Source organism: Haemorhous mexicanus, chromosome 6 (genome assembly GCF_027477595.1).
Source record: "Haemorhous mexicanus isolate bHaeMex1 chromosome 6, bHaeMex1.pri, whole genome shotgun sequence".
In the NCBI taxonomy this organism is placed as follows: Eukaryota; Metazoa; Chordata; class Aves; order Passeriformes; family Fringillidae; genus Haemorhous; species Haemorhous mexicanus.
Genome location: NC_082346.1, coordinates 4,858,201 through 4,881,439, shown reverse-complemented (window position 1 = coordinate 4,881,439; position 23,239 = coordinate 4,858,201). Strand labels below are relative to the sequence as shown.

The following is a 23,239-nucleotide window of genomic DNA, read 5'->3' as shown; positions in this document are numbered from 1 at the left end:
ACAGCATTAGTTGTTTACCTTTTTAACTTCTGGGTTCATACCACATTGCCTCTGATACAGAAAAAATACATTATGCATTCTTAAATGTTTATTACAGCAAATACACTTGTTTCTATTTACAAATGAACATTTAGCACAAAACTAAAAAAGAAGAGCCCTGCAAAACTGCCAGCCTAATGCTCACATTCCATATCAGATATTAAAAAAAAAAGGAAAACTACCTTTTCCTAACTTTGTAATACCATAGCAGCTTTTTCAAAAAAGGAATTTCATTATACTTTCATGTAAATAGGAAGATTTCCCTAATTATTTTTCTACAGATCAACACCAATTGTATGTACTTAAACTGTAATTTCAGCACACACCTAATTTATACCACTCAGTTTTTTATGTGGCATTAGTTCCATCAGCCTGTAATCCAACTCCATCAAAGACAGGTTTTTGATACAGCTTTAGCTTTAGTGCACTCTGACAAAAATAATTTTCTCTTATGATGTATTCCTTCAGTTAAATAGAGCAGCAAGAGTATTTTAACTGCCACTGCTACTGTGCATTTCTACTCAGCTGAAATACCTCTTTTCAGAACAACTTATTCAGCTTATGCATGATTTTTCTGTTTGTTTGTTTCTTTTCATTATAGCTTGGAAGGTTGGTTTGTTGTGTTTGGATTTTTTTTTTTAATCTACAGGTATCTCCTTGGTTGTTTGCAGCAATAATGTATCTCATCTGTGTAATTTTACAGAGAGCAAATTGTAAACAGAGTTCTCCATACACATAAAGGCATCCTGAGAAGTATATTCATGAATGAATCAGCACCTCAAGTAGGATCTGATTTTAGCATTCTCTTAGGCTTCAGGGTAAGAATTGTGTGTGACAATGCTTCTAAGCACAGAAATCCCAAACTTCAGTGCTGTAAAATATGCCAACACTACCAATGACAAGTCAATAGAGACTAAGAACAATTCCTACCAATGTGGCTCTAAGGATTTTCCTTTTAGGGCAAACCTAAAGCAGGTGCTTACAGGTAATTTTCCCATTGTATGGCCATTACTCTGCCACCTTCAGGAACTGGCTAGCTCAGAAAACCTATCCACTAGTTGGCAACCAGCAGCACAGACTGAAGCAAGGGTCTGAGCTGCCTAATTTGGCAATATTGCTGGCATCTGATATTCCCATTTACTGTGTAAGTCTGCAGACATGACAGAAACTTCCCAAAATAGGAGACAAGCCCTCAAGGAAAGCTGAGCAGTTCACTGTAACAAAGACTGCTCTGACCTTACACACTTTGGAGTCACAGCATTCACACACCACTCAGATTTCCTGTTTGAAAAAAGGCAGTCAGCAGCCAAAAGATAAAGTGCAAAACCCATGCCACCTTCCAGGCTTTGCTCACTTAAGGAGTGGCACCTTTCCCAGGCAGAGAGACCCCCCAGCAGCACTCCTGGCCATTTGGAACCACAACCCAGGCCTTTCCTCAGCTTGGAAAATCTTTTTTTCAAAAACCCACCTCAGGCAAGTATCAACAAACCAGCCAGTTCTCTGTACATCTGCTGCCATTATTTGCTGTGAGGAATTCTGTGTTTGAGTTAAAAGTGCATAGCACAGTGATTCACTAAAGGAAGGAATCTGATGAGGCAATTGCCTAAACATAAATACATGTCATGTTTCCCCTCCCCAACAATTTACTTAGTGAGTATTCCAGCCTCAGTTATGAACATAAAGTATAGATATCCACATTGAGAATTTATTCCTCTGTAAAGGAAGTGTCTCCTGAACAGATGGAAAGACCTACCTCTTTACCAAGCACTAAAGGCAGAAGGAAAACAGGTATTAGGCACAAGAGCACTTCCATTTAAATAATTTCTCCTCCTAGATACAATTTATGGTGTAAGAATTACAAAAGCTTGTCACTTTTCTGTATTTCCACACATTAGCCTTTACGAAAACAGGAAATGGACTCTGCATTCCCCATCTGCTCTTTCTCCTCATATTTTGGATTAAAACTGGAGACAAGAAACCCTGCAATAGGGCAGAAATTGTTCTGCTGAATATTCACTTGGTCACTTCAGTGCTTCCAGAAAAGCTGATATCCTGTTTTAAATATAAATCTTTCCCCAACTTCCTTTTCAAGACTAAGACAAGTGAGGAAAAAGATGCTCAGAGAAAGTCAGTTTGTGTCTTCTGTCAGTATGCACCTAATTCAGGTTGGTCTCCTCTGGGAAATGTGTATTATTCCATCATAATTAAAAGCTCCACCAGAGCTAGAGGATTCCTTTAACTTGGTGAGAAAGGTGGCTTTGTGTTCTTTGGGGGTTTTGGTAAGTTTTTGCTTGGTTAAATGGTTAACACAATTTGATTTGTGAAAAAATTAAATGTTTTGTCCTCTCCTTCAAAGTGTAACAGAGAATGAGTTCCTTCTTTATGGCCACAAGTGAGCAAAGTCTAAAAACAGCAGCTCCTGTAGCTCTGACATTACAGCAGCAGTGCAGATGCCCAAGGTGCCCAAGGTGTCTTGCCTCAACACTGGAGTGAAAGGAACAAATTCAAACCCTCAGAGCAGGCTATGACTCATGTCCTCACTTCCTGGCACTAAACAAGAATTTTTGCTTTAAGTAAAGACAAACTCCACTTCAGCTGCTTAATACAAATGAAGCAATGGTAGCTGGAGGCTCCCTGGTGAAGGTGGCTGCCTTTATGGAAGCTAAATTCTTACAGGATTTCTGTGTCACAAACTGGAGCTGCCTGTAAGGAGTGCTCCATTAAATTCTCCACCTTCTCAGCACAGGACTTTGGCCACATGCTCATTCTTCTTATTCTGAGGATGGAGTGGATATGAAAGGGCAAAATCCCAGCCTTGTTTAAAGATTATCTGGGAATATCTGATGGCTCCACAAGTGCTGAATAGAGGTAACAGTCAAACACGCTTCTGGGACAAGAAAAAACCTACATTCTTCTGTGATCATCATTCCTGAGGATTTTTCTCATGACAGCCTAAAAAAACATTGCTAAAAACTTTTTGTCATTGATCTTCCCAAACTTCTGTGCAGCCTATCTGCATAAGGACAAATGAACATTGAGCTTATTTTTCCCTTTTCATTGCATCACCTGACTTTTGGCCAAGTCAGGAAAATTTCCACTTTTCCAACCATACTGAGGAACATTAAAATATTGCTACATTGAAATAGAGATACAATAAAGCATAATTTTGAAAGAAAAAGCTGCAAAGCTGTTGCAGAGTCAAATATTCACTTCTTAGTGTTTAAAAAACAGGAACAGTTTTGCCTGAACACCAAGCACCTGCACCTGTCTTTTGTACGGCACTTTATACAGAGAATTTCAGAGTATTCTTCCAAATTCTTTCCACTGTCTACAGTTCCTACAGAAACAAAAGGCAGAGACAGCTTGGCATAAATAGGCTAAAAGTACAACATTTTACTGTACATATTCAAGAACAATAATTTATTAATGTCATAATTTATGATTTATTGTGATCCTCAAATATTGCAAATCCTTTACAGACCACCAGGCCTACTTAAGAAATCATTAATTTACAAAGGAAGAAACTCTAATACTTACATAGCTGTGACTCTTAAGGAAATCTGAAGGGTTGCTTGTGCAGACTTTATCCCCTTCCAAGCCAATTACTCTTTTACAGATATTTGATTTGGGGTCATTTGGGCTTTTCACAATTACAATATCTCCTCTGAGAGGAAAAAAACAAACAAAAACAAACAGAAGAACTCTAGTTACAAACTATTTGGCTGAGTACATGAGCACCCATGTATCTACTCCAAAAATATTCACACACATTAAAGATAGTCCACTGGGCTGAAAATTCTTGTGTACAATTTTGGTTTCTTCAGTTTTACTCAGGTGTAATTTCACAGAGTTTTAAAAATTGAGTGAAATTTTGTTATTAAGATCATTTATGAAACATTTAAGACTACAACCTGAGACCAGTAATACCCATAGCTGCTGTTCAAGACCAAACTGCTTAGAGAAGAAGTTACATTCACTCAGTAGAATCATTTAGGGTGAGGAAAAAAAGGATTTTTTTGGACAAAGCTGTGATAGTGACAACAGACTAAATATAAACTGAATTTTGACAAGTTGTTCATTGGGCTGTTTGTAACTTTAAGATCCTTTGGACACAGTGAAAAATTACAAGTTAGAAGCAGAAAATTACACTAAAAATCAAGGGCAGAATGTGGTGATTGCCAAGCCCTGGCAAAGGGAATGCCAGATGTGCTCTCAAGAGAGCAGCGTACTTTCGAATGCAGTAAAAGTGGCGGCTGAGGTTCTCCGAAAAGACAACATCAGAGTTCTGAATGGTTGGTTCCATGGAAGGTCCAGAGCACTGCAAGTAAAAAAGAAAAGAGAAAAAGTACTATTTCAAACTGCTTCTTTCTAAAATAAACTTCTATTTAAATGATATGCTAATAAATTAGAAAAGGTGGAATGTAGAGAACTAAAAGTGAGCTACTCCATGGAATGTGGGATGCATTTCAAGCTGAGGCGAGCCTCCAGAGCACTTCTGTTACAGCTCCTTATCTGCTTGGGGCTAGTCCTGAACTGCACTAGGTGCTACAGGCCCTTATGGATTCCTTTCAGCACTGCATCTCCAGGAAATTTTTAGGAGCAGTGCTCAAAGCCTTACCAGCTTACCCCTTTCTCTGTGACACAGAATCATCACAGAAGATGCAGGAGCAGCTCACAGCCAAACTCCCCCATGCTCAGCAGCAGTACCTGCCAGATTAAGGACCTGGGGAGGAGGGGCAGGGAGCATAAAACACCCAAAAATTTGGCCAGAGTGTGAAACAAAGGCATTTCCTATCACTGACTCTAATGTTTCTTAAAGAATGGACTCTGTGCAAAATGCTTTATCAGAGTTTCCTATTTACTTCAGTGATGCCTTGAGCAATAAAACATCAGAAAACAAAGTACAAATGACTTTCACCAAGGCTGAACCTGCTTCTCATAAATTGTGTTAAATGCTTTGAAGAAAATACGAAACCTGAAATATTGGCATATTGGCATCATCACATAGAAAACTGTCAGTATTACAGTTTTATCTCCTTTTAAATGTCATGAAAAGGAAGATTACCACAACAATTCCTCCAAGGTACTCAAAGGCACAGTGTGCTATGCAGCCATATTGCACCGTGTAGCCCAGAAACCGGAAGGTTTTTCCTAGGGCATTGCGAAGCATCCTACAGTGGAACGGTGCCCAGCAGCTCTACAGCAAAACAGAAGAGGATCATTCACTGGAGAACAAGCAATCCAAAATTTACAAACCCATCTTTAGTGTGTAACAGGAGGACAAGATTAAAAAAACCCAACAGTGTAATGATACCAACAAATAGACAGACCTGAAGAGGTGCATATAGAAATAAGGCATCAGGTCTGTCTGTTCTCAGCTGTAGCACAGTGCCACAACTTCTGTAGTACATTAGCCTGTAAACATTTTCTGACCCCCTTCCCCAAATATCCAAGTCCCACAATGCTAATCTAAATAAAATGTTTCCATACCACAATTTGGTGGTTACACTTAAGGAAGTGGAAAAGAGAGATAATGAAGTAATTGAAGCAAAAAAAAAACCTGTTCCCCTTAAACTCAGTGTTGCCTTATCATGAACTAAAGCCACTGCAAGATTTCCCTCTTTTACTAAGGTGGGTCAATAGAGTTTCCCGAGCAAATACAGTATGTTGAAAAGAAGAAAAGGAAAAAGGCTGTGTAAAATATGCCCACTTCAAAATGAAATAAAGACATCTTCTACATTTCACTAATGAAATGAGGAATTTAAAAGTGCATGGATTTATCTTCACAAGTCTCATTAGAATGTAATGGGAGTTTTGCCTGACTACATTCCAAAGACAACCATTATTGGGAGCAAATATTCTCTAACAAGTTCATTTCCTTGTTCCAAAAGAGACGTCCTTTTTTATCCACATAAACTTCTCTGCACTAGAACAGCCTAAACCAAGCTGTGATTCATCATTCACTATCTGACCATTTTCACAGTAATGACCCAAAATACAATGGCAGACAGGAAAGTCTTGAACTGTGTCATTGGCAGATGCAGCACCCAGCACAACACACGGCAGGAACTGGAACAGCTCCCTGGAAGAGGAATGCACTTTCAGCAGAATCCATTCTGGTGAGGCACAGCAGTGGCTTGCTCTTGTCAATTCAGTGCACCAGCCAATGCCTTACTCTTAGGCCAGACACACTGAGAGCCCAGAACTGTGACACGGGTCACAAAAGGAAGGTGGAGGCACAGCAGATGAATCAGACTTGCAGAAGTAGGTGAATGCACAACTATCTTTTGAGAGAAATCCATCATCAAAACTTCTTAACAGCACCTGCTAGAAAGGGGCCTCACATTGCTTCTCAGTTCAGGGACAAAGAAAAATACTGCACAAGCATCCATTATTTTTGCCCCATGCTATTCAGAAACCTTATATTAACACATTAACTGTCGCCCTGATTTTTTAAGATTTTCTAAGCCTTCTGATGTTTACATTCTTGTAATGAACTTTCTCACACACTTTCTGTAAATAACTCATTGTTTTGCATTCTTTTATGGAGGAGGAGAAATTTGATGGACTGTTTGTTTGTCCAGTGTCATTGGAGAGTGGCACTTTCATTCTCCAACTGACTGTCACTTTTGGAAATCTATAAATGTTGGAATCAGAAATTAAAAAGTCTCTTTTTACCTTGAAAAAAGCAGAGTGGGCATGTCGTGTTATTTTGTGTCCCATAGTGACATTGACATATTAAGATAGTAGAGAATTTAGGCACCTGTGGGCATTGCAGGTAAAAAAGCATTTGCAAACAATGCATTACAATGCCCAGAGCACACAGATCAAACTGGGACAAATAAACAGTAACAACATCAAGAGAATGTGCCACCAGCTGTCAGGTTGTAACTAAAATATTTTTATTATGAAACTCCAAACAACGGCTATACATGTCAGAAAACAAGTTTCAAAGTGAGCCATTTCCTTTTGGATTTTGGGTGACACAAACCTAGGGATAGTTACCCTGGACATGTGTTTCCTTGAGATGTTTGTGAGTAGTTTTGGGAGCTACTCAGGGTGCAGAGTGAGCTTTGCCTGCTGCCAGAGCTGCCATGGTAGAAAACTAACCACAAGGACAGAACATGAGTGAAGAGCTCTCAAATTTTGTTCCCAGCTCTCTTAAATAAATTCTTAATGCCTGAGACATAGATTTCACCAACCCCTTCTTATAAATGTAGTACAAAGGATTTTTTTTTAATGTTCAAGCTTATCAGATTTTATGATAATGATCAAAAAATTCTTAGCTTTATATAAAGGCTTTTTACTACTACTCAAGAAAGTTAATTTCAAATGAATACACATTTATACCAGGATTATAGAGTCTGACCCTGGCAAGGTACCTCCTGAGGATGGGAGGGTGTTTTAAATGTTAAGGTTCATCTTTAGACATCTAATATTCATGCCAAATAACTAAAATCCTAAATTTTCATGTCATTTTAAGCAACAACTTCTAGTTAATAACTGGTTGTAGCAAGTCCAGTAAAAAAACCACCAGACCAAATTAGTTTATTTAAAAAAAAAAAACCCACACAGAGAAATAATTACTTGAGCATCATTAAAATATAATTGTTCAAAAGTATAATTGTTAAAATATAATTGTTTCCTCTGAGAACTTCATATCATTATACTTTTGAAACAATGTCATATTGTTGACCACAAGAAAGTAAACAGCTGAACAGTTTTCCACATCACACAATTTTAATACAAAGTACCACCAGCAGGCAACTCCACCAGATTGAACATAAGAACATTAAGCACAATAAAATGAATTATTTAAGTCACAGGCCCCTTGAAAACTTAATGGCTCTGTAGTATAAACATCCCTTATTGCAGAACTAATGGCCTAAAACCTGTTGTAATTACTTCCAGGTACTACCTACTATCATATAGCAGGTAGCTGAAAAATTTCTACCGAAATCAACATTGGTTAAAAAAGGTCACACATCCATATTTATCACAGAGAACACAATTTCATTATTTTACCACAACTTTATGGTTGTAAAATACACAGCAAATAAAATGCAAAATGTAATTACTAGTATCTTCTGTTCCTTTTTTCTCCCATAGCCTGTGCTTTCATCACTCGGTTTTTGTTTGTTTGTTTATAAAATTAATCACAGCTAGCAGGGTAGAAATCATTTTGAGCCTCATGAATGACATCCAAGAGATGGGAAAGGATTAGTTCTCAGTTGCTGCCAGTTATAGCGCCAGGTGGCTTTTTCTGCAGCGAAGGTGTTACCGATAATCCCATTACATTGGTACTAAATCTTGCAGACATCAAAATTATCACCAAGGTTCCTTTTCATCCCATCCTTTCCAAATGACTGGAAGTCGCTTCACCTGAAAGAAGTCAAATCCACATGCAGCTGCTGTTTTAGCAGCCAGCGGACTCCCTGAGAATGCCAATTGTGATCCAATTTCGCTGTGCTGGTGGCCCCCTATTCCCTGTCCAATAATACATCTGTTAAAAAATCCTACAGCTACAAATCAAGTTTAATCCTACCAGGGACCTCATGTTGGTCTTGTCTTCCAAAAAGGCAGCAGGTTTTGCCGTCTATCTCTGCCAGTGTCTGGGGAATACTCTTTAAATCCCAGCTCTACTTAGAAGAATAAGCTAAGGATCACAAAACATGACCTCAAAAACCCTGATATGACTATATTCTGACCCAGAGGCATTCATTCTAGGTGAAGATTAGAACTTTGCATAATAAGATTACACAGCAAGTGAATGATATCAAGGGACTATCCATATGCAGCCGCCTGGTTTTCTATAGACAGCCTGTGCTCTGCAATATGCAGCGCAGACGAAACAGAGCTTGGGCTTTCTAGCTGAAATAAAATAGATTCACATAAATTAGTTGGCCATTTCCAGATTCCTAAATCCCCTATTACATCTTTTATTGACAGCTCCTGTGAGGATAGCACAAATGGTATTCTCTTTGTACTCTTTGCTTCTGTAGCACTCACACTCTGAGGGAAATGTACATAGGTTGTCTAGAAATTAACATCTTGTTTGCTGTAATCTTCGATTACAAGTATTGTGTACATAATAAAATTAGAAAATCAATGAGCAGATTTATCATGTCCAGAAAACCAATGGCATTGTGTAAGACAATTTAAAATACGGCGCTGAATTTTTAAATACAGGAAAATCAAAGCTGCAGGCTCTGAAATTGTGACTAAACAAATCACTGCACTTGGCACTAAACAGATTTTTCATTTTCATAAAACATTTCTGGTCGCATTTGCTTTATATCATGCTTCCCATTTCTGGAATTTCATTGAATACGTAGTGAGAGATTATCAGTTTTTCCTTCTACAACAAAAACTCTTCTCCCTAACATTCTCCACTTCTAACCAGACACCTTTCTCTACATGTAACTTGCACCATCTCTTTCCCATAGAATTACTCTGAGATTACTTTAAAAAACAATCCAAAAACCCAAACCAAAGAAAAAACTGCACACTGACTAGGCTATTTAAATATTTATGTTTGAGCTGTTATTTATATTAAACTATTATTTTAAAACTTCTGCATGAAACTGATGTCACATGTGCTAGAAGAGTGAAGGGTGTATATCTTGTTTATTTGGATGCTTCCCATATTAGATACACAATATGTTTTAAATATAAATATATGAATATACAAAATATAAATATACAAAATGCTTTAAATATTCTAATTTCAATCTGAGGATTCTGAACATCTAAAGCAAAACAAAGAACCATTTTCAAAAGGTCCCTCTGTGCTGGAGATCAGAAGAATTGCTTTTTATTTCCAGCTGTTGCTTTACTGCAGAAGAAACACTGGACTTGGTCTGGCAAATGAGAGCAAGCTTGGTGATATTCTAGAAGAGATTACTTTTTTACACATTATCTCTACTAGGCACTGGCAGTTTGTCTCCAACAAGAGCTCCTTCAGCTGCTGATCTCAAACTGACAAGGAGTTTAATCCTGTAAACATAACACAATTGGCTGGTGTTAAATAACCAGAGACTACCAACAAGAATGAGCAATTTCCCAACACAGATTTCAGGTAGTTCTCACTGCTTCTATTTACCTTTGGGAAGCAGCTCCTAGCACTTGCACAACCCTGAATAAAACGCTGTTTTAATGGCCAGATGCATTCCAAAGCTTGTCCTCCTCTGCAGCTCCATTCACTCCTCTTTGCTGAACAGTGAAATCCAGACAGCTGAGCAAAAGCATGGTCGTACATGGGCCTCTGAGGGACGCCAAAATACACACTTTACAGTCTTCTGCAACAAGGTCAAAGTCAGGACAAACACCAAAGGTCTGGCAGACACCATAGTCACCTTCCTGGTAACTGAGAAAAATGGGCTGTGCCCACATCACAATGTGTTTATCTTCAATTTCAATACATTCACTTCCTTGAGATACAGACATACAAACATTGAAAATTCATTTCAGTTTAGTAAGACAAAGAGTTACAAGCCTTAATTTCACATTAGGCACTAAAAATCTACAACCCTACAAAAGCTAAAGCTGCCCATGGCTCACGTGTCCCCTGCACTTCCCAGCTGACACATCTTGTGGAAATATAATTTTGGAAATACTGCTCAAAGCAGTGAAGAGAAGAGAACTAAAAAGGCTGTTTACTTAAAATATTTTGTTGTTACAAAGAGGATGGTTTGCTGGTAAAAAACAGCCAACCCAACAAAAACACCACAAACAAAAACCCAAACCTCCTCCACATTTCAGTACACCATGAGCAAGACTATTTAGAAAAATCACAATTGTCTCCATCTTATTGCCAGTGCTGGGCTCAGAGAGAATGCCATCATTGAAGAGTGCTTCACAGTAGTTTAAAAACACAGAAGTCACAAATTATCAAATCTTTAAACAAACAGTAAATCAAACAAATAAACAAACCATTAAACATCTGAAAAATACAAAAGCAAAAAACAAGACCAGTTTTAGCACTGTCAGAAAATAGCAGTGAAGAATACTTCTGTGTTTATGCATACTCTCCAGTTATGAGCATCACCTTCTAATGAAACAGCTTATGCACACTCTGCATTAAAAAAAAGTGTTAAAAACAGGAGAAAAGCAACACAGTCAGACAAGACAGTGCTCAGTATTTACATTTTCAAGTTACCTGAATAGAAGGAAAATGCAATTCAAGTGCTTATCACTGCTGTTATTCCACAAAAATGTTGACTGCTTTCCCCAACTGCTGTTTAGTTACAAAGTTCTAAATACACACATATGCATGGACTCAAGGACTTTTTTCAGAGCAAAATGATACTTCAGGAGAGTTTATGCAGTAAAAATAAACTGTAATCAGTATTTTTGTTCATTGCTCAATAAAATTTTATTAGTTATTTCCGAGCTGTTTTATGTGTAAAGCCCAAGTTCTGTAAGGTCTTCTCCACTTAGAGATACAAGTATAAAAAAGTTCCAAACATCAATAGATGAATGCAGTGATATTCAGTCTAAGTTAATCCCCAGACATCCAAATCCATGAATAAAAATTCATCAGTTTTAAATACACTGAGCCTATTAAGCAAGAACAAAAGCATATGCACAAAAGAGCTTTTAATATATTTCAAAGCCCACAAGAGCCACGGTCTCATTAAAATTATAAATTACACAAACATGGAATAAAGATTCAAACTGCAGTGCAGCTAAGCAGATTACAGCAAACCCCGCGTTCCATATGATAACACACCATGGCCCTCCCAGATGGGGGCTTGGAACAAAAAGGCCATCACTGCAGCTAGGGAAAACCTCCTTGTGATCTCTGCTTTCTGTTCAGCAGATGACAGCCAAATAATATGTTGATTATTCTGTTTGTGCTGCTAAGCTTGTAAGATGGAATAAAAGCGATATGATCTATTGTGAACTCCATGCTAATGTGTTGCTCCACTCATAAATAATATACTGAATTTATTCTGAAACTATCTTTTTATCTGACTTCCAGGTTTTAAATGCATGAACTAAAATAGAAAGCCAGCATAAGCTATTATTTAATTTGATGGTTTAAAATAAAAGATACAGCTGACACAATAATAAATGTGAAAAGTGACTTAGTGAATCAAATAAGTAGAGGTGCCTTTCTCCAATTTAGTAAATGATCCTAAGCTGAGGTGCATGCAGAGCACGCTCCAGCCCCACAAACTGCACCCTCACAGATACCAAACACATCACCAAGCAGGGCCTGCATGGCTCATTTTACCAGACATCCAGCCCAAGCAGGAGTTTCAAATGAGGACACAAGTACTTGTCAAACAGAAAAACAGTACAGAAACAATCACTGGATAACTTCATTAGTAGTGTCTCCCTGAACTGCCTTCTTAAAAACTTTTTAGGTTTTTAATAAGTGCTAAGATTTTATTTCATCTACATTTGCTCATCTGGTTTGTTCCAAAAGTACAGAACATGGCTTGCCCTTTCTTCCATAATATACTGCTTTTCTAAAAGGAAAATCAGTGACTGCTCATACAGCTCCTTTCACAGATACTCTGTGCATGCAAGGAAAATTGATGCTATTCCTACAACTTAATGTTTGTGAATTTCAGTTCTTTTGGGCCAGAAATATTAAAAATTCTATTAAAAATCCACTGTGGCTTGGCAATAGCATGAGAACACCAAGATCAAACAGTGAACACCAAGATCAAACAGTGCTTCACACTTCTTGCACCAATGGAAGCACAACTGAGAAAAGGTGGAAGCATGAGGCTCCAAGAATGTGCAACAGTTTTCACAGAAATGGAAGAGCAGGGTGTAAAACAACAAAAGCTCCATTACCTCTCTCCCTCTGCTAGGGACACTGTCACAGGTATAAGTCACAGAAATATTGAAAACATGGCTACTGAAGAAACACAGGTTTTCTAATAAACCTTAGGGCTAAAACTTCAGATGAATTACCCCCTCATTGCAATGAAATAAGACATTCTATTCTTTCCACACAAAACCAAGCCAGGACTTTGAAACAATTAGTGAAGCTCACATTTCCAGCAGCACCCACAACTAAATTAAACTCCCAATTCATTTTCAAGATTACTGTTCTGCAGGTTTCAGTAATATTGTGTGTGCAACACACTGAGTTACTCTGCAGCAACCACTAACAGAATTCTTATATCTAGGACCTTGATAATATTTTGGCTTCCCTCAACCTGTTTCAGTATCTACAGTTTTAAATGCGAATTCATTTTTATTCCTTTTACATATATTATTTCACAGAAAATGCAATACAGTATTGGGGGGGGTGGAAATTGGGAAAAATGGCGGCCCTGCTCCCAGATAGATGTTCCTGAAATGGGGTTCCCACAAAGAACTTTTGGCATGGAATTGGCAGGCTCAGTGTAGGGGATGGAAGCTGAATCCACTGAAATAAAGAATAATGATGATTTGCTAAAATACAGCCTGGCTACAAAAAAAGGCCAGATAATCATTATTTTATTTTATTATTTCACCAAAACATTATTCTATATTTGAAGCAATTTAAGTTTCCCTAAGTAGCCAGTTGTGAATCTAGCTTTACAATGAGTTTTACAAGGTTGCTTGCTTATGTCCAACTTCATAACTCTCACTGAAAAATCTCAATTTTACTTCCTGACTACTTAAAGGCCAAAATTTTCTTCATCTGCCCCTCAGTGACCAAATTAGTTTACCCTACTAGTCAAATTTTTTCAAGAGCAAGCAATAGACATCTCTACAGAATTATTTACTGCAGGACACCCTGGTCCATGCCTCATTCTGTGGATGGCCAGAGTGCTGTGAAAGTTGGTAGGAGCTGAAAAATCAAGCTGGCATTCCTGTCTGGAATATCTATGGAGACAATAACCAGAAAACATCACTGGCCAGTACCAGAAACCTGAGGTTCCTTCCATGTTTGTGGGTCTCACCAAGAATTATGAGAAATACAAGGAAAATAATCTCTATTAAATACAGCACTAATCTGCATGATACTTATTAAGACACTAAATTAAACTCACAATTCACTTTCAAGATTATTGTTCTGCAAGTTTCAGTAATATTATACTATACAGTTCTGAAATTACAGAAACATAAAGTGATTTTTTAAATAATTTCTTGTCTTCAGCACATACTACTTTAACTCATGTCTCCTAATTTACTTCTATTTTAAAAGAGCTGTTTAAATTTGACACAGGTTTAAATTTTTTTCCCTGTTGCTCAGGATATCCATAAGATGAATTTAGGTAACATCCAGAGGCTTTCTGAATAAGATCTTGTGTTTTACATAATATCATACAACTGGCAAGTCCTAAACACTCCAAATAATTATTTCATTTGCCACAGACTGACTGAATAAGCAGTCTTTAAGCTTTTCCACACTGAAAAAAAAACAGGTCTTTTGGTGTCAGAGCTTCCAGGATTAAACATTCTTTCCAGTTGTTGGCTCATGGCCTGAAGATCCTGCACTTTCAAACTTATCCCATTCTAGCTAGTTCAAAGATCAGGAAAATGAAGCCATCTTCTTTGCAGCCATAATCCACGACCCATGCTGTTAGATACTTAAGAACATCTCAAAAGCAAACTACCTTGTTTCAGCTCCCAGCAGGAGCTCAGCAGGGCGTGGGTCACATGACTGAAGCCCAGCCTGGTCAGGTGACTCGGTGCCTAATCTGATTTGGTGCCTATGAAACTTTAATCAGTACAGTCTAATACCGGCACATTCCACAACTGATGAGCAAAGCAGCCTGGCGATGGAACAGCAAACACTAATAAGATTATGAATTAGAACTGCTACTGGGATGTGCTTTTCTGGTTCTCTATCCCACATAAATCCAACTGAAAAATACCACTGAAAACTGATCTGGCAGACATACATAACTGAAATTAATTTGAAATAAAATGGGCTGGTGTTTTATTCCAAAATGAACAGCATTTAGTTCAAAGACAAGAGCATACACGAATCTTCTGCAGCACAATTAAAACCCAGCAAAACCACTGATTTGAAAGCAAAGACAACAGAACACATCCATCAGTAGTAACACTGCCACACAGTGCTGCTGGTGTTAACTTGCCCTATGAGCCTACATGGGCAACCCACGTGGTAAAGAGAGGCCAGGACAATTGTGCTTCTTCTTTTTGATGCCTTCTGTCCCTTCGTGGTCACCAGAAGCTGATGCCTTGTGCAGGCTGCCCTAGAGCAGAGGCTGGACAGAGCTAAAGAATAAAGCAGGGATTTATTCAAAGGATCTCCTCCATGGACCCACCTTGGGCAGCACCAGAGCCCAGCCAGGGCTGCACCCAAGATGAACCAAAATGGCCCCAAAATGCACGAGCGCTCCTGGGGTCTCTCCCTGGGATCAGTTCTGCTCCATTTGCACCCTGCAGTTCATTGTCCCATTCCAGCTTTAGCCCAGCCACTCCCACCCTGCTTGTTTTTCTCTCTCCAGCCCACGGGGTTTGTGCTCTTGGGGCTGAGATCTGGATCATTTGTCCTTGGTGCCCAGCTGGAGCAGGAATTGTTTTGTCTCCCTGCTCTGTGCAGAGAGCTCACCATCCCCTCATGTGAAGCTCAGACCCACCCACTAAAGCAGCACAGAATGTGAAACACAGAAAAGCTAAAACCTGAGGCATCATTATCAACCACAAATAGCCAAAGCACACTTCAAGGGCTACTATTCTGGGATACCAGGATTTCCCCCAAGTCTGTAGGCTACAGTTTTGGAAGAGAAATGTCAAACATACTTGCAGATCAAATTCCAAGCATAACCTTTCCCCAAATGTTCTGACTGCTCTCTCGATTACCATTGTATTCCCTCCATTTTTTTTCCCTTAGGGAATTTTCACCCCAAATCCCCTTAATCCATCTTAGAATCTGCATTTTGCACAGACAAGTAGCTGAATTGCACCAGCGAGTTTGCAAGAAGAGGAAAACAGAGAGCTTGATTTCTCCACAGCACAGGCAGGATTTGCAGTTAAAACTGACATCCCATTTGACCAGCTCTATGTGACAACATGTGAGCTGTGAAGAAGGAAAGTTTATTATTCTACAGTTTGAGACATCCCAAAATAGACAAAAAAATGTTTAAACATTTCCATTCTCCAATGAGCTGAGTATGTCCATTGCCATAGCTCAGCTGACAAGAAATAACTTCCTAAGACACTTTCTGAGCACTGGAGATGACTTCCATGTCCCTTAGTCTCTCTGCATTTCCATTCCACCCCTAGAGCAGGAGCAGTAGGATTTATCTAGCTCCTAATGTGCATTTGAGGATTAGGGTAATGTCTAGAATCGCAATTGCTGTGGTCTTGCTTGCTGCCAGACACTAAATCCTAGTGGGATCTTCTACAACAACTGAAAATTCACCTTTTCAAAACTGGACATGTGAATATAAGCAAACCTTCAGTATCATTCAAAAAGGGTGAAAAAAATATTGGTATTCCTGAAAATGAAACACCATTGATTTAAAAATAATGAACTAAAAAATATGGTATTAAACTTGCAGTAAATTAATTCTTTCTCTGAAATTTGTCTGAAATGCAGGTACAGTCAGATGTTGTAAGCAGTATTTCCATGAGCACATATGCAGTTGGAAAGCTTTATTGCATTAAAATGTTAACATTTGAAAAATCAGTTAAAGTTCTACTGATTTAGAAAGTGAGTGGCTTATTTCCACTCACTTTCTAAATCAGTAGGACTTTAACTGCACCCATCAGGTTAAAATGTGACTGGGGAAAAATGAACACCACAAACAGAACTACTGCTATATTTTAAAAGTTCAGTTCTCATACTGAAAAAATTGTATCTACTTCATTATTTTTGTTCTGTATGAAACAGTCTCTCGTGCTGTTACAATGTAAGACACCATTTCTCTATATTTGGAAGGATGTCTACAAAAAAACTTTGTAACAAAAATACCACTTTATGTAAAAATCCATTTTTTTTTAATGTAAAAATCCAATTTTTATTCTGAAATAACTACAAAGATCTGAGCTAGCAAGAGCTGGGAGGCTGGGCTGCCCTGCTCCATGCAGCACCAGCTCACAGGATGGCACAAAATAAAATTATTGAGAAAGTCAGTTGATAGCTCCAAATCAGTTTAGTGAGCTCAATCAGCCCAAGGAGGGAACTGACCAGCACCAGGGTTGCTGGATTGGAAACAAAGGAGGAGGAGAGAGTGACATTTCCTCTTTTGCAACCCTGACCCACTGGATCAGCTCCTGAGCCACTGAGATTGCCAGGAGATGTGCAGTTTAGCCAAGAAACACTAAAAATGGAAGGGGCATGGCACAAGTGTTCCCAGTTGCAAAATACTTTCATTATATGTGCTTACTTTTCAATAGGAAAGAGAGAAAAAAAAAAAAAAAAGAGAAGGAATTATTTAGCCTCCAATTTTAACTGGCCTGAAGGAAAATGAAGTAAAAAAAGTATAAAAAACCCCTTACATGGCAGGCAAGTAGTAATGAAAGAACAAAAAAGAGGGCTCAGCCCTGGATCTATGTGAAGTTAAGAAACCTACAATAGTGTATTTTAATTTTAAAAAAATAATAAAGCAAGGAAATACTTTGTGTTAATGAAGTAAGAAAAGAAAATGTACTGCTTGGAATGGGTAAAAACCATCCCAGAGATTGAGTAGGTGCAGTTTATCACTGGGTAAAAACCATCCCAGAGATTGAGTAGGTGCAGTTTATCACTGGATTCTCTTTCTCTTTTCACTGCTTACCTTTCTGACAGGTAAGCAGTGACTTATCAGAGATATCCTTATCACTGGGTCACAAGCTTCTGTAACAAAGTTCTCAACAGATATCCTGCAATTGCTGTGTCACACACACCTGCAAGCACTCACACCTGAAATATTCAGGGATTTGGGCTTCCTGCACAGGACTGTAAGAAAAGGCAGAGTCACTGTGATGTTTAAAAGTGGAGAACTCTCCTGGTTTCAGCCTCCTCTTCAGTCAGACAGAATTCACACCCCAGGATCCCACAGACAGAAACAGAGGCCCAAACCCTTTTAAGAGAATTGTGGATTATGCTTTGGGTCTTTATTTTGTTGGCCTTTCCTATTCCAGATATTTACACCTCATTGGTCACATTCTACAGAAGTGAAATTTAACAGCTGTATTTATTTCTTGCCATGGTTTCCAGTCTCCTTTGATTTTCTCCTCTACAGACAGATACTTCTAACTCTCACTAAACAATAATCTATACTTAAAATTAAGTAGTATCCAGCATTTCACAGCTTAGCAGAAAATAAAAAATCTTAAGACAACCTCTTGATACTCCTGATAAAAGATCTTGAGTGCTCTACTGCTTAGCATGAGTGGAAGCTTGGCCAGCAGCAAAAAGAACATCCTTTCCCCAGCTAGGGCCACATCATGCTGAAGTTTCATGCTCCTGAATTTGAATTGGATATGAAGGGAAAACTCTGAGGTTCAGGACTGTCCACATATTGTTGCTCTTTCATGTTGCTCATATTTAACACGAGGATTTTTTTCCCCTCAATTAAAGAGACTCAAGAGCCACAGGTGTTCAGAAAGTTGGCTTAGAACAACAGTAAACGTGATCCACTGGAATTAAAGACTGAGAGTGAGAGATTACAGTATTAAAGCTTCGTTTTTATATTCTACTTGCACTAGAGTCTTCAAGCAGCTTGGATGCATCTGAACCACCGACATAAAAAACAAACACAAAAATATTTGTGGTAGCGGCTGTTCTATATCCTGACAGGGGCTTCCCTTGCTTTCAGAGCACCAGAACATAGAGCGTTGACTGACAAGTAAACATACTAGAACTTGTCCAAGCATTTTAATGTCTTTTAACTTTTTCTACCATACGTCCTGGTCCACGCCGACACAAGATCTTGCTCCCACGGTAAGGCATTAAACCACACACCTGCTACAGGTCCGTGCCTATGCACAACCAAGCAGGGACCCAAGTATACTCACATATGTCACACGCAGTTACGAAAATACATTTTACAAGCACTTTTCCCTTGCAGGCTCTTTGCGAGGGGGCTGACGCCGCTCCAGGAGAGCCTGTCCGCCCCCTGCCCGCTGCACGCCCGGCCCTGCAGTCCCCGCGCGGGACAAGCGGGCTGTCCCCTCCACAGCACCTGTACCGCACTCCCCGCGCCGTTCCGTGCCCGCTGCCAGCCCCAGGCAAGGCCCCGGTGTCCCCCAGTGTGGCCCGGTGTCCCCTCAGCCCCGGGCAAGGCCCCGGTTCCCCCCCACCCAGTGCCGCTCTCACCTCCCCGTTCGCCGCCGGGCCCCGCAGCCCTCCGCCGCCCCCCGGCTCCGCTCGTGCCAACAACGCGGGCTCCCATTGGCCGGCGGCTCCCGGAGCCGCTCCTCCATTGGCGGAGCGCCGGCCCGACGTGCCCGGCCCCGACATGGCGGCGGCCGCCGGGGAGCGGGGCCGCACCAGCTTCCAGCGCAGGCCCGGGGCCGGCCCGCGGCCGCCTGCCCTGCCGGGCACTCGGCCCTCGGTGCGCCACGGGCAGCTGCTGCTCTCCAGCGGGCTGCCCTCCCTGGACTGTGTGCTAGGTTGGTGGGAGCGGGACTGGGACCCGGTGCTGCGCCCCCGCCGCCTTCCCCTTTGCCAGGCCCTTCCTGCCCTCCCGTAACCCCGCGGCTGCTCCCGAGGCTGCTCCTTCCTCCCTACAGACCCGGGGGTCGCGGGGAGGGCGGGAGGGGCAGAAGGACGGGGGAGGCTGGTCGTGTACCCCAGCTGGAGCTTGCGGAGGAGCCGTGTGTGCCGCGCTGCCATCGCTGCGGGCAGCCCTGCGGAGCTGCTGCGTGAATTCTCCCGGCAGCACATGGCTGGGGCGTTTGGCACTGCCGCAGGGAGGGCTGCCGGGGCTTCGGCTGGGAAAGCCGCGTGTGCTGCTGGGTTTCCCCTTGGAAAGCCATGTGTGCTGCTGGGTTTGGGCTGGGAAAGCCGTGTGTGTATTGCCAGGGTTTCCCCCTGGAAAGCCGCGTGTGCTGCTGGGTTTCCCCTTGGGAAGCCGTGTGTGCTGCTGGCTTTTCCCCTGGAAAGCCGTGTGTGCTGCTGGCTTTTCCCCTGGAAAGCCGTGTGTGCTGCTGGCTTTTCCCCTGGAAAGCCGTGTGTGCTGCTGGCTTTTCCCCTGGAAAGCCGTGTGTGCTGCTGGGTTTTCCCCTGGAAAGCCGTGTGTGCTGCTGGCTTTTCCCCTGGAAAGCCGTGTGTTATGCTGGATACCCCATGGAATGCCGTGTGTGCTGCAGTAACGCCGGGCGGGTCGGGTTCTCCGCCCCGGCAGGTGTTGGGATGTGTTGGGGTTCTCAATTTGGCTTTTCTGCCTTGCTCGCCACGGCTGCATCGTTCATGTGCCCCCCTTAGATCAATGGCTCTGGTGTGACGCTGGCTCACGCTGGCTCTGGTGTGACGCTGTTTGCTGCCTCTGGGTGTGAGATGGTCCCGTGCACTCATCTGATGTGATTGGGGCTGTACCATCCGTGTCTGGAGCTGGCACTTTCCCTTGGCTTGGGAGCTCATTCATTTGCTGGTGTAAGCAGCGTGGTTTATCTGGGTGATCCTCTAACTCTTCACACAGTTGCAGTGCGTCTTTAATGGGCATAGATGGAACTTCTAGGTGAGAAAAGCCTGATTTTAGCTTTGTTCATTCGTCCTTGGAGTACACAGAATATGCCACTTTTCTCTCTAGGGACACTCTGCATGATTAATGATAATATAAAAGTCGTATCCATTGTATAAAGGACATTTTCAGCCTGTATATAATTTTTGTGTGTGTGTGTCTGCACTTTCATCAGGGATTAGGATCATTGTGGAGGAAACTCTTCCTGCTTGAGAGAGAAATATTTCATTAAGTGAGTGTAATTTGTGAAGCCTTTTAATTGCATGAAAAGCAGATTTGCATTGAATATTCCTGTTCATATTCCCTTTTAGAAACAGTGCATTTTGCACAGCATGGCTCAGAAGATGTAGACAGCTCCCGTGGTGGCACTCTCCTAAAATTCTAGGCACCTGCTAACACAATTAGTGGTTTGTTATGGAAACTGAGGACACTTCCAATACACCCAAGATCCCTTCTACATTTTCCTTGTCTTTTAAATATTTCATCATTTCCTGAGCTTACTGATATTTATACTTCAACATCAAGGAAATGCCTTACCCCTAGAAACAGCAACTTTTGAGAGTACTTTTAGATGGCTTTTTGGGTTGTGGCATCTCTGAAAACCTGGGCTCTACAGTCCTCTGTTAAACCTGGGGTAACCTCCTAGCCCTGAAATCCCTGATTTTTGGAGGCTGAGTGGAGGGCAGGAAAGGAGGAAGCCAGGAAAGACTCATGCTAAGCCTGCTGACTAGACTCCAGTTCCCTCTGGTGCCAGGCATGGTTGGAACACACCTCCAGCTGGGTGAACTGTACAGAATCACTGATTTTGGAGGCTGAGGAGGGACCTCAAGAATTTCCCCCCTGCAGCCTTAAAGCAGGCTCAGCTCTGAATTCTGAACTGATTGCTTAGGGCTTTGTACAGTGGAGTCTTGAAAGTCTGCAGAGGCAGAGATTTTGCAGCATCTCTGGGTAACCCAGCCCAATGCTGGATTATTTTTTGTAGGGAATTTTCTTTTTGCTTATATCCACTGGCAGCCTCCCCTGTTTCAGTTCCTATTTGTTGCTTGTTGCCCTCCTACTGCACCTCAGTGAAGAGGTCAGCTGTTGCGGAGTCTTCACTTCTTTTTTGTTAGGGTCAGGATTAAATGTATGAGATGTTATTTCTTGTTGAGACTCAGATGTTTATTAGTTCTTATTCTACAGTCTCAGAAGCTGTGAGTTCTACAGCACTTCACTCTAACAAACTGAAAATGGAGCTGTAGCTCTCACTCTCTACAAGGCCTTTTAAGGATAAACTGTCCAATTAAGAAGTGACACCTTAATTATTTTTACTTTTAAACCAATAACCAACCACACAATGCAGACTTTTTAATCCAATTACACAAACCCACCCAAACCCATGGAGAAGAAGTTGAAGGAGAAGGAGCAGCCTCCACCCTAAAACCTCCATCTTGCTTTATATCTATTACTATATTCTAAACCCTTTAAGTTTTCCACCCTGTGATATTACACACTTCTATTCAAACTCCACACCCACAATCCCAGTTCTGTCATTCCATTTTGGAATCCTCCACAGCCTCAGGTGAAATGCAGTGTTCTCTTGGGGGTCAGTGCCTGTCAGCATAGAAAGTCTGAAATTGTCAGCAACCAGGGTTCCAGCTGTGTGTCAGTAGCTTCTGTTGGGTACCCCAGGGCCTTCAGCTTTTCCTTCCTTCTCCAGGCTGAGCAAGCCCACTTCCTTCTGCCTCTTCTTTTGAATCAGTTGCCCAATTTTTATTCTCCTCCCTGGACTCACTTCAGTTTATCTTTATTTTTTCTTGAATGGAGGAGTTCAAAGTCATCTGGACCTCATGTTCCAGATGTGATCTGAGTAAAGGGGAGCATCTGAATGAGCCTCTGATGGTGCTGATGTCTTGTGCAGGCTGCCCTAGAGCAGAGGCTGGACAGAGCTAAAGAATAAAGCAGGGATTTATTCCAGGGATCTCCTCCATGGACCCACCTTGGGCAGCACAAGAGCCCAGCCAGGGCTGCACCCAAGATGAACCAAAATGGCCCCAAAATGCACGAGCGCTCCCAGGGTCTCTCCCTGGGATCAGTTCTGCTCCATTTGCACCTTGCAGTTCATTGTCCCATTCCAGCTTTAGCCCAGGCAGTCCCACCCCGCTTGTTTTTCTCTCTCTAGCCCACGGGGTTTGTGCTCTTGGGGCTGAGATTTGGATCATTTGTCCTTGGTGCCCAGCTGGAGAAGGAATTGTTTTGTCTCCCTGCTCTGTGCAGAGAGCTCACCATCCCCTCATGTGAAGCTCAGACCCACCCACTAAAGCAACACAGAATGTGAAAAATAGAAAAGCTGAAACCTGAGGCATCAGTGCAGCCTGCTGTGCTGGTGCCTCTGCAGGTGATGACTTGGTCTGCTTTGTGCCCTTTTCCTGGGTGTGAAAATGCTTCATGAATGTGTTGCAGAATGCTGTTCATGTGTTTCTGAAAGAATATTTATGCTTTTCTTCTTTTGTCTTGCCCATTAGCAATCAAATAATTGACTTTAAAAATATGTAATTTTTGCTGTCACCAGGGACTGAGGACAATCTTTTTTTATGGTGTAAATGCCCAATGGAAGTTAGTATAAACTC

At 41.2% G+C, this 23,239-nt stretch overlaps 2 protein-coding genes across 4 annotated transcripts in view; one reads left to right on the top strand and one right to left on the bottom strand.

The window, feature by feature from the left end:
• Positions 1-19,410, bottom strand: part of IMMP1L (inner mitochondrial membrane peptidase subunit 1) — a 32,242-nt gene extending 12,832 nt beyond the window's left edge. Inside the window, exons 1-4 of one of the 2 annotated variants that reach the window (XM_059848363.1) lie at positions 19,265-19,410; positions 5,105-5,236; positions 4,269-4,357; positions 3,577-3,703 (exon numbers count right to left, since the gene is read on the bottom strand). In XM_059848363.1, coding sequence (XP_059704346.1) covers positions 3,577-3,703; positions 4,269-4,357; positions 5,105-5,236; positions 19,265-19,408 — 492 coding nt within the window. In that variant the 5' untranslated portion in view covers positions 19,409-19,410. Of the gene's footprint in view, positions 1-3,576; positions 3,704-4,268; positions 4,358-5,104; positions 5,237-10,141; positions 10,304-19,264 lie in introns of those variants that run through there. The other variant, XM_059848362.1, reaches the window with a different exon arrangement.
• ELP4 (elongator acetyltransferase complex subunit 4) overlaps positions 19,407-23,239 on the top strand; it is a 140,795-nt gene continuing 136,962 nt past the window's right edge. For both annotated transcript variants that reach the window (XM_059848361.1, XM_059848359.1), the window contains exon 1: positions 19,407-19,560. In XM_059848361.1, the coding sequence (XP_059704344.1) occupies positions 19,407-19,560 (154 nt within the window). The remainder of the gene's footprint in view (positions 19,561-23,239) is intronic.